This window comes from Austrofundulus limnaeus, unplaced genomic scaffold, assembly GCF_001266775.1.
Source record: "Austrofundulus limnaeus strain Quisiro unplaced genomic scaffold, Austrofundulus_limnaeus-1.0 Scaffold146, whole genome shotgun sequence".
NCBI classification, from domain to species: domain Eukaryota; kingdom Metazoa; phylum Chordata; class Actinopteri; order Cyprinodontiformes; family Rivulidae; genus Austrofundulus; species Austrofundulus limnaeus.
This window is the reverse complement of record NW_013952548.1, coordinates 842564-854423: the sequence shown is the minus strand read 5'-3', so window position 1 is coordinate 854423 and position 11860 is coordinate 842564. Positions and strand designations below refer to the sequence as shown.

At 39.4% G+C, this 11860-nt stretch overlaps 2 protein-coding genes across 2 annotated transcripts in view; one reads left to right on the top strand and one right to left on the bottom strand.

The window, feature by feature from the left end:
• Positions 1-8935, bottom strand: part of myo1b (myosin IB) — a gene marked incomplete in the record, with an annotated part of 57483 nt that extends 48548 nt beyond the window's left edge. Inside the window, 1 exon segment of the mRNA XM_014016496.1 lies at positions 8709-8935.
• A 2158-nt stretch (positions 8936-11093) lies between these two features.
• The window catches only part of LOC106523154 (basic leucine zipper and W2 domain-containing protein 1-A), a 10261-nt gene continuing 9494 nt past the window's right edge, over positions 11094-11860 (top strand). Inside the window, exons 1-2 of the mRNA XM_014016495.1 lie at positions 11094-11197; positions 11658-11730. Of these exons, the coding sequence (XP_013871949.1) occupies positions 11667-11730 (64 nt within the window). The 5' untranslated portion in view covers positions 11094-11197; positions 11658-11666. The remainder of the gene's footprint in view (positions 11198-11657; positions 11731-11860) is intronic.

Here is an 11860-nt window from a genome sequence, read left to right as displayed (position 1 = left end):
AAAAAAGACTTTTTGGCTGGATATGAGACTTTAAAACTTGGTTAGGTGGACAGTTTTTGCAGTGCACTAGTGTAGCTGAACTAAACTAGTGATTATTAACGTCTTTCTAAAAGATGCTAATATTTTAATGTTTGTRAATGTAGACAAATTTACTGACTGTTAACCTGGAGCAGATCTGTCAATTCTGATGGAAATTAGGGTGATGAGTACAATTTCAGACAAAAAATAAGTGTTTTAGAAACAAAGCCAACAGCCCCTCAGTGGAAACAGATGCTGAAGCTACTGACCAACCTGGGGGAGAACACGGCTTATAAATGTCTCCCAACTCCCTCCTTCGTTCCAAACAAAAAAAAAAAAAAGTTCTACATCTGTCTGCATCCTGGACACCATCATTCCCCTCTWTAACCTACTACTCCAGATTTAGAGGAAGCCGCCCCCCAGGCAGCCATACGCACAACCCCATTAATGATAGTAGCTCCCTTTTGCTAAAAGTTGAGCTGCATCCAAAAYGGAAAAATGATAGCCATTATTAAAATTATTCCTACTACAAAAAATAAATAAAATAAAGAGATGAGGACAATGGCCTGTCAATACTAACACTGCTGCTTTTTAGTAAGATTTATCTCTAATAAAAAATGAATTTGATATGAAATAAATCTCAGATGTAATGCTCATGAGTCACTGATGAAAGATGACTTGAGGGGGTCAAAAGGGTCTTCATCAGGGTTTATGYGTCACCTTATTTGAATGTTCTTTCCAAGCTCTAACACAGAGCCCGTGTGCAGCAGATGGCTGTAATTTACACAGCATTTAGTTTGGGCAAATTAAACGCTTACTTCATGTTTTAATAACAAAAAAACTAAAATAAAAAAAATGCATTATATTAGGTTAAACTTTGAGCTGCCAGAAAGATAGTTCATCAAGATCATGTAACTTTACCAAGCACATTAACYTGCAAATGAACATAATTCAAAAGGTTCTTCCTCAATTTTTATTTCAAACCAGACTCTTCTGGATTAACTGTGCATCATTATTCATTTAACAAATTCCTKCTGGTATTCCACTTCCCCCTCCGTGAATCACACAACATGTGAGAACAAGGTCACTGCCAGTTACTGTACTGATCTATACTTTGTCCATTTCATAGGATCTGACTTATAAATTGATTCATAAATACCATTAATAAAAAGGACTGTTTATATGCCGCTCAACAGAAAAATAAAAAAACATGAGACTAGTGTCTAAAGGCTGAACTGGACCTGGGATTTCAATATGTCACAGTAATATTAAGAGACACACATCACTTCCTGCCTCTGACCTAGATTTCCAATCCAGATAACGTCATRAGGAAAACATCAATAAAAACACATTAAATATACATATAATATTAATGAGGCTTGTGGCCATTTTATTCCTCCCGTCCTTTAGCTAGTAAGAAATTTATAACCAAGGTCCAAAACTGTGCAAGCACTCACATTTAAAAAAGGACCAGCTGACGCTTGTTTGTATGTACGTGCTTAATCAAATTCAAAGTACGGCCATTTAAAATAGTCAATATTCTTYATTGCGATGACAAATCAAGCATGCGTTTGGAGACAAAGCAGCTGYAAGAGCTGCGCTGAGAGACAATGAAGTGATTGTCGTCACTGGGAGCGGGTGTTTGAGGAAAACAGCGCAGCCGACGTGCAAACAAGTGATATTAAAAATCCATTATTCTACGTAAGAATACGGGGGAAAAAATCCCCGCAAATCAGTGTGGCCTTGTCRTGCAACAGAAGAGTCACAACATCCCAGCAGCTGCCAGCATCGGAGATTAAAATCATGTAGAATGGAGCGGTGGCACATGTGGCTGTGCAAAAGGGCCGGGGCAGAGGTTTCAGCAGACAGACACAAGGCTGGCACACAAACTGATGGGTGCTCCACTCACAGGTGCACTCAGAACCGAAAAGGTTTGCTTTGCTTGGAACACCTTTTATTTGATGACAGCTCTTAAATGGCAGCATTTGTTCAAAAWATATGAAGTGTGCAGAGTGAACATYTGCACGTTTTTTAGACCAACTTTCTGTGAAGGATAAAAATCTGGTAACAAGACTAACAACAACATTTGTTTACGGTTGCATGCACRTATGTAAAGTAAAGTTTTATTTATATAGTGCCTTTCACAAAAATAAATTCACAAGGTGCTGTACATTCAGGGAAGGGGGGAGGGGGCAGTTAAGAAACACCCATTCAAGAAGACATACAAGGCAAACATGGGGGAACAGGTGAAACAGGTCATGCAACAAACAGCTGCACTACCTTTAACAACAGAAAAACTAAAAACCACATACGGGTAGATGAGGGAAAAAAAACATCTTATTATAAATCAACAATGTGACACACTATGGTGTTAAAAAAAACCTGCATGTCCATTAGCAAAATATTTAGTAAACCACAAGGAGGATTTAATTTCAACTTTCAGGAAGTAATAATCACTAGATTTACATCTATAATTAATGTTTGAAACCAACGCATTTAAGAATGCCATTACAGCCAGCTGGTCTTAGAAAACACAAAATTAACTATAATTTAGTCAGTTGACCTGATATTGAGCTAAAACATGTTGCTGCTACCAAGTGTAATTCACAGTGAATACTCTGAATGTGACACTTATTTTCAGGGTTTAACCAAAACAGCTACAACTGTGTCATTTCTCAACATAAGATTATCTTAGGCTAAAACTGTGATGAAGGGTAATAGGCGACATCTTCTGTGAGTATTGCTAAGCCTTTAACCATGTTTTTGTACTGCACAAGCATCCGGACGGGTTAAACATGAATCTGTAACCCAAACAAACTCTGGTCTTTATTTACCAAGCAGCTCAAAGTGCAGAGATAAATGGATCTGAAAAACACAAGTCAATACCTGGTGTTAAAAGAATAATAAACCTAAAGAAGTCATCTCAACCATGAATAGTTGTGTCCATCATCATCATAAATACAATTATTGAACTTATTTGTACATTTTTAATTTCCAATGAGTGAACTAATGAGCTACATGCTTTAGTGACAGTCACACCAGCTCAGCCAGCTTCTTTCAGTACTGTTTGAGTGTGCTTTGCTTGGGTGGGGTGGAGTTGGAGGGTGGGGTACTGAAGATGTTCAAAATCACGTTTATTTAAAAGACATCTCTGAGCACTGATTAACAGGAACAACAAATGAGCCATTAGTCATTGGGTAATATGTTTTCTCAATTGTCAGTGAACACAACACACTACTCCTTTGTACCTTTGTAACACTAACTGTGATAAGTCACCTAGAATTTGCCTTCAGGCAGGTTTCTATTGTGAAAACATAACCTAACACACCTTCACTCTATGATTTCAGAGTTCATTTTGGGAAAAGCAGGCTCCTCCCAAGATTTACCTCACAGAACAAGACAAACCTTCAATTCAGAACTTTACTGCTCTGAGTCCTTGGCAGCATAGAAGGGCAAATCTATTAGGTGGCTATACCACAGTACAGCATTGGTTTTGGTATAAAGTCAGTCAATAAAACTTGATCTAAACCAATCAGTCTTGGCTTAACAAAACAGTTTGAGTCTATGAAATGTTTAAGACAACTTTTGCGCTTCACTYTTCTCTACTTGTAAACAAAACGCCCAGATACTTGAACTCTTGAAGCAAAGACTCATCCCCAACAACCCGGAGGGAGCATTCCAATGTCTTCCAGTTGAGAACCATGACTTAGACTTTGACATGACTTTGATTCCAGCTGCAAAACACCTCACAGAACACTGAAGGTCATGGTACAAAGGTACCAACTAATCGGATACTGTATGAGCAGCTTGATTTTGTGCCAAGGTTGTGAACACAACCGTCGCACTGGTTATACCAGAACCRGAAAGCCCTAGAAGTGACCTCAGTGCTGCAGGAGTCAATTACCTAAAGTTGATTTAGACAACTGCATAATGTTGCCATTAACCACATAAGTCACTTTTGTATTTATTTAGCTGTTCAGTCAGCAGTGTCACTTCAAGATTAGAGATGTAAAAACACAAATCTGCTGGCTGAAGTTTACACACACACAAACATAAGCACTTGTTAAAAAAAACAATTTCCACCCTTGTGAGAGCATTTAGTTGTTCTAATAAATGTTAGAGTTTTATGTTCAAATCATTAAGGTTGGGGAAAATTGTATCGTGTGCAATTAATCTTCAGAAAAACTTTAATTATTTTTTGGCACTTGACGATTAATACGATTAATGGTAAATGGACTGAACTTATCGCTTTATCAAGTCCCTCCGGACCCCAAAGTGCTTTCCACTTAGACGTTCACACACACATTCACACGCCGATGATGGTAAGCTACATTGTAGCCACAGCTGCCCTGGAGCACACTGACAGAAGCAAGGCTGCCATGCACCGGCGCCACCAGACCCTCTGACAACCATCAGTAGGCAAGGCGGGTTGTCTTGCCCAAGGACACAACAACTGGTTAATGACACCAGGCAGACTGTCTGCTCAGTGCTCCTCTCTGCTTTAAATATGAAAAACATAAAAAAAAACAGTTCTGTAATCTATTCATCAAGGCTCAGGTTTTACTTGATCTATCAACAGTTTAAAAATTAATATATAGCCTGAAGTCTGCACTTTTGACACAATTTGGAACAGATTTTTACAGAGAGCAAATCTTTCCCATTAAAGTGATTTAAATTGGTCATGCGACTAGGGCATGCACATGTCCATGGACTCCAGGGGATTAAGAGTAATTAATACATATTAATCATTATCAGCTAAATACCGCAATTAATTGTGATTTTTTTTTCTTGCCAATACTGCCCAAATCATATTCAGAACAGTTTTATCCTTTTAGCTATTGCCCCTTCAGGGGTCACGTTGCAGAGTCAATTCTCCATCTCACAGGTTTGTATCCTCTGGCCTCACTCCGACTACCTCCCTGTCCTCTCTAACTGCATCCATATAAATCCTTTTTCTGTGATTTTCAAAGCAGTAAAGTTTCCTTATTTTTTTCCCTTTTTCCTTGCTGTTCATGCTAATAAATGAACATATAAAAAAAGAAGAACAGGGGGTACGAGTGCCCTCTGCCTAAGAGCCATTTAAACAGCATCATGACTCAGATCTATGGAAGTGAATGGAAAAAGCAGCTGCACAGGAGTCGACAAGGCAAGGAGAAAAATAGCTGAACGTACATTGTTATTACTGCGGCTCCATAGGGACACRAAGGAAGTGAAGCAGAAGCCATTAAGCTGAATGGGTGGAAAATGTTCAGGGTTATACTGCACAGTGAAAAGTTTTTAAAGACAGTTAACTTAAGAGTCTTTTTATTTTTTTTCTTGTAGAAAACAGGCTGAGRGAGGCAGGACGTTTGATGCATCATAATATGGATGAGTTACTGAACTGGGATCACCGAGAGGACCGCTGATGCTTCCAGGCTTTCAGGAAGGCTTTGTCTGTGTTGACGCAGGCCCAACACAAGCCACACGCTTCGCTACACAGACAGACAAGTGCAAACACCATTCATCACCATGGCATTGATAGAGGGACTTTGATCCGCCATACACCCTGCTTTAGACCACAACATGTCACCCCACGGCGCTCCTGATGGGGGTTTTTGGCACGTTGAAAAATACTGTGGCTGCTCCCTGCATGCTGCCTAAAAAGCTCCCACTGAGTCGAAGTACTGGCCAACAGTCCCACATGCTGCCCTTATTCCAGCTGAGCTAAATGCTTGTTACTTTTTTCCAGGAGTCTCTCTCTCTCTACCACAGCTCTGAAAGCTTACTTTTCACAGTCGCCTTACATCACCGTTTGTTTGATCAGTGCAGGTAATAAAGTTCCCATCTGGTTTCTTACACTGAAAGGCACAGTGTGTAGGATTTTGTCAATTCAAAAAGCAGAAATTGAGATAATCACTAATGACAATAACAAAAAACATGTCTAATCATTGCAGACAAAGACCTTGTTTTATTATTTTTACCTTATAAAAAGCTGTTTATATATCCATGGTCGCGGGTCGCTACTACAGGCAGCCGCCATATTGTCTACGAAGGCTCATGAAGGACAAACTTCGGTGGCGGCGTCAAAAACGGTTTTAGTTGTAATACTATAAATGTAATATTTGTTGTCTGTCATTGTAGCTGGGATGATTTTTCTTATTAAAGCTCAATCTTACCACTTGAAACATCACTAGACCTGAAGCTGCTGGTAGACATTGCGGTTGGAATTATCAAAGGTTTTTGACACCTGAGAGACACCATAGCAACTCCTTTGCGTTTGGGAGCAGGGGGGATGATTCAACCACTCAACCAATAGATGTCGCTGAAAACAAATCCTATACACTGTGCCTTGAAGCTGGCCAAAAGAGGCGGAACATATTTACGGAAAACCACAAAAGAAGAAAACTTCTCATCTCTGCCATTTGCGTCTGTAATGTCCACAAAATTTCTCAAACCTTAAACTAGGGATGCACTGATATGAAAATTTCAGCCGATATCGATATCCGATATAATTACTGCTATTATGGCCGATAACCAATATTTACTGATATTGTACAAACACACAAATTATATTATACAAATAYGCAMACACACACTTGGGTTATTTTTTGATACCGCAAATAAACGACCAGACCTCTGACATGGCTCCCTACTTCAGTTATTCCTGGCTACGCAGCATCAATATCACTTTCATGATCAAACAGATGCCGTTCAAACAACCAGCTCCCCTCCCAAAACAGAAACACAAAGCTAAACAGTGGGAAATCAATATTGGATGTTAATATCGGCCCAGTTTTACATATCGGACCGATACAGATATTCTAAAAAATGAACAATATCGTCCGATACCGATATTAATGCCGATATATCGTGCATCCCTTACCTTAAACATTTTAATGAAACTTGGATGTACGTCTACACCTGCTTAGCTTCTGGAAATGCCCCATTCAAAATGGCTACCACAGCAAACCCACCTTTGCAAAATGGCTACAACTCAGCCCATTTCTCAGATATTGAGATACAATTTAATGTGGCCATCGCCGAGACTCAACTTTAACAAGATTTTTTTTCTTTTTAAACCAAACAGTTCTTGAGAGCTCACTCAGTTATTAGACTGTGCAAAAGGTCTTACAGAAAGTTTGACAGAAATTAATACAACTAAATTTATTTTAAGATGATGCACTGCTGTAATAGAAGCAAATGGGCGGTATGCATTCCTTCAAGGAATGGTATGCCTTCAATATCTAAAGTGTACCATCCAATTCTCTTGTGACTAAATTCCAGCAGCCTGCATGGAAAAACAGTAAATCTGAAGACATTTCCCTTACAGTGAAAAACTGCAGCATACTGTAATTTTGTTTCTAACAATTTCCTCTCTCAAATCTGCATCTTATAAAAACTTTCAGACTGGATCCCACAAGATTATCCATCAGTTCAATCCGTCATGGGCAAACGTTGGAGTTTGTTTCTCCTCAGAGAGGTAAATAGTTTGATTCATGCGGTCCTTATGTGTGATTTATTCCAGCCAGCAGCCTGCGCTCTTGAAAACTGATGGATTGGAGCCACTTTTAGTCAGTTTATCATTTAAATCAGTTGTTTCCCAAAGTTGGGGTCGGGACCTGAAAAGATTTTCTGAATYAATTACATTTTTTGCCTTAGTTGTTACAAAGGAGTGAGGTTAGTGTATTTAAAATGGATAACTGTAGTATAAAAAATATTGTTACTATGCCCATGTTTTGTTGACCTGATACATATGTTTATCATCCAAAAATAGTTGGGGGCACAGATCTCTGCTACTGTTATTTTGTGGGTCAAAAGCTGAAAAGTTTGGGAACCACTGCACTTTGGTTCCCAAAGTTGGGCTTGGGACCCAATTATGGGTCATGAAGCACCTTGGATAATCCCCAGAAATCAATTTAAAGTGTAATAAAATAATTGCTGATGCAATATTTTCCCTATAAATATTACAAAAACACAAAATAACTATWAATAAGTATTTATATTTGTGTACAAGCTGTTTAGATTGTCAAAAAKCCTGTGTTTTTAGGGTTATTAAYGAAGTTYGTGTACTCAGACCAGTAATATTTGGGGWCACAAGTTTTTGCCATGGATATTTTGTGGGTCAGAAGATAAAAAGTTTGGGAACCACTGATTTAAACGAACTAGGTGCATTTGTCTRTGTAGTGTGACCCTCCACTCACAGCTCTTAGTGTACAAATTAAACAATGTAATCCATTATGGACACATGCTTTTTCTATTGCCCCTCTTACAAAAATATCACACAAACTGCATAGCCATCACTGTTCTTATGAAGCTAAAATAAGAACGTGTGTTGTGAAAACAAACTGAATGGGATAAAAAGTTGAGCTGCAGTCCTGAGTTTCTGGGTCTGCAGCTGTTTGACTCGCCTTCCCTCGCTCACAGATGTTGGCAATTAGCGTTCACGAACCTTAATTTGGATCAGGACAAAACTACAAACCGCGCTGTTTAGGTCAAACCTAGCTGTTTTTTTAATAGTTAACACATATTTTCTTAAAATAATGAAATAAGGTTAGTCCAAACCTTTATTCTACTGACATGRAATGAATGAGACGCGACTCCACACAATGAAAAGTTCTGAAAAGTTACCGTGAACGCATCATTCTAACTAAGCTGGGAGGGGGTAAGTAATTTTAACATTATAACTAAGTCACAAAACACAACCGACTTGCCTCTTTCTCCTCTGTAAAGACTTGCGCCTCCTTGTCCCAAATCCACTTCGCGGACAAGAGTTTGTGAAACCCGGGGGGGAGACTGTCCAACTCTGGAGCGGTTCCTGAAGCCCTCTTCCCCGGCTGTGTTCGCTTTAAACTCGGGTCTGCTGCGCTGGATGAGGCTCGGACGAGGCTCTCATCCGGATCTCGTGTACTTTGAATGGAGCTCCGGCTGGGTTTGAGAGCTCAGAGGCTGCCGGGCGTAGGGAGTGGCTGGACTGGCGTCTCTGGGCTAGTCCTGAGTCCCTTAATCACCTCCAGAGCGCAAAGAGGGAGGGAGGGGGTGCTGGTGATGCGTTCGCGCGTTGTCGGACATAAGCGTTTCTTGTCCTGTCCATGTAGTAGCTAATATTTGGGATTTTTTTCCCTGCAAATATATAAGCATTATGTATGAGCATTGTGTGTGAAAGATAAGTGTTTACTTTGATGGAAGTATCAATTCATAAACTTGGGCATGGATAGAGATTATGCTTACAAAAGTGGGGGCGGGGCCAAAAGGCCCTGCTCAGATACAGKAATTGAACACAACCCATAAATACACAAAAACGCGTTGCTGTCTTTATAGGCCTATGTGGCACATCTGACTATATGTTTGGTATTTATTTCAGAAACAAAAGCTTCCATAGGACACCGGTTTTTTTTTCTAACTAGTTGTCTTCCTGATGCATCTCAGTAATCCAGGTGAAAAATCAAAAAGAAAAAAAAATTGCATAGGTCTTCTGGACGGGTTCTTCTCTAATGAAACGTTTCGTCTCTCCTCCAAGAGACTTCTTCAGTCTGAGAGTTTCAGGCAAAATTCAGGCTTTTAAGCACTGCCTCCWTGTGACTGATACTCACATCACATGGCTATTGTTGACACCTAATTAACACCTATTGTTAACAGGGGTGGAGTGATACTGGCTATAGCAGCGCTGTAGGAGGGGGACAACTGAAAACGGAGGCCTCCACCTCTGTTTAATGACGGACGGTCTTTCTTCACAAAAATGGCTTCTTTTACTCTTCTCTCAAACCAACGTTCCTCTCTATCAAGAATGAGAACATCCTCATCTCTGAAAGAGTGACCGCTGGCCTGTAAATGAGTGAAAACTGCAGAGTTCTGGCCATTAGATGTAGCTCGTCTGTGTTGGGACATTATTTTGAACAGTGGCTGCTTTGTTTCCCCGATGTATAACTGGTCGCAGTCTTCCTGGCACTTAACAGCATATACAACATTGCTCTGTTTGTGCCGGGGCACCGGATCTTTGGGGTGAACCAGCCTTTTGCCGTAATGTGTTTTGGGCTTTGAAAGCCACTGGGACATCATGTTTAGAAAATAAACGTCTGTTTCTCCGAAACACCCGCAACTTTCTAACTAGTTGTCGTTCTCAGTGACGTGGTTCTTATTTCTGATTTATACAACCCATAAAATAAAAGTGGCTCATAAAACTTTAATAAACGTTGCTAAAACCTTGTCAAACAACGAGCACAGACAACACAGACAATCACAACATTCACCGAATAATACGTGTATTCATTTAGGACCACTTGTTTTCTTTTTTTGTGAAAAACATGGTGAATGTGTTCTGGAGATCATCTGAAGACCCCCCATGTGCTGTTTCATGACTCACAACCTTGGGAACTACTGATCTAGAAAATGTTTCTTGGAATTAAAACTGTTATCAAACAAAATGAGGAACTGTTTTAAACCTGGACTCTGCTTTACACAAATTAGAAAGCAAAAGCTGTTCCCCTGGGAGACAAGTTACACATTTTATTTCCTGGTATAATGATTGCTATGTAATACTTCCTGAGCACTTTAGAGTAATTTTTGTAGTTGTTTTAGGCTCTATTACAGACTACATGTGGCTTATTCCTCTGTAGCTTATTTTAAAAATATTTTCAGATATTTATTTTATTATGTTATGCCTATAACATGTGTTTTAACTCCCATTATCAAACTTACAGATTTCAGTGAACACTCAGATTTACGAGGTGAATGACAACGCATCATTAAAGTTTCCCCTTCATCCCGTATGGACAGACGCATCATCCACCCGGCAGCACAATGTCCCCCTCCTGTGTCTTAATTCAAGATCGCAACGACTTGCTGACAACATTTTAATGATGCTGACTTCTAACATGCAGGACTGAAACACTTCTTTTTTTTTATTATTTTCTTTGCCACATGCTTTTCTTTCTATGTTTGTGACACTTTATTCAGAATAAAATGTTATGGCATTTCGAGTTCATTTCGCATAATTTATTTTTCAAGAAAAACAGATGAACTACGCACTACTTTATCAATTATTTCTTAGTTTTTCCTATCTTGTTGCGCACTTTCTGGATTGTGTTAATGCGCATGCGCGCTGACGTAATGCTATTTCCTTCTTCCGGTACCTGCTTATGCTAAAATCCAGTTGTACTGTTGTCTTTTGTCACGGGCTGTTTTAATCCAAAAGGGGATTTCGGTGGGTTTATTCGGTACTTTGTTCTTTGCATGATCAAGCAATGTTTATATTTTTATTGCGTTAGTTTGTGTCCGAAAGGGGAAGAAAAAATAAAACGACGGTTTGCGTAGACGACGGCGTGGTTTTAAGCTAACAGACTGGCTCGGGTTGTCCTACTTCTGTTAGCTTTAACGAGATAAACTCATTAGTCAGCCTTGTTGTCCTTTTGTCAGATCGTTTGGGCAAATATTTCCGAATACTTACAACCTTAAAAGTTTCATTTCGGTTCAGATGTTGATTATTTTTATCTGTGTTGGTTTACGCACGACACAGTCTCGCAAAACCTCCACGTTTTAAATCGACATCATCTGAACCGTCAGTCATCGAAAATGTCGCAACGTCGGGTTTTTGCAACAGTGATTAGTACCGATTTATGAGTTGTATTTTCTAGTCCTAACTTGTTTCCTGTTTTGTTTTGCAGGGTATTTTTATGAGTAATCAAAGGCAACAGAAGCCTACGCTAACAGGCCAGCGTTTCAAAACAAGAAAAAGAGGTGAGGAGCCTCGGAGCAGGCCTCAAAAACTCACATTCACACTTAATCCACATATATTTGTATTTTCTTGCTCACTACTTACAGCACTATTACAACTTGTACAATGTGATAATTTATTATTATTATTATT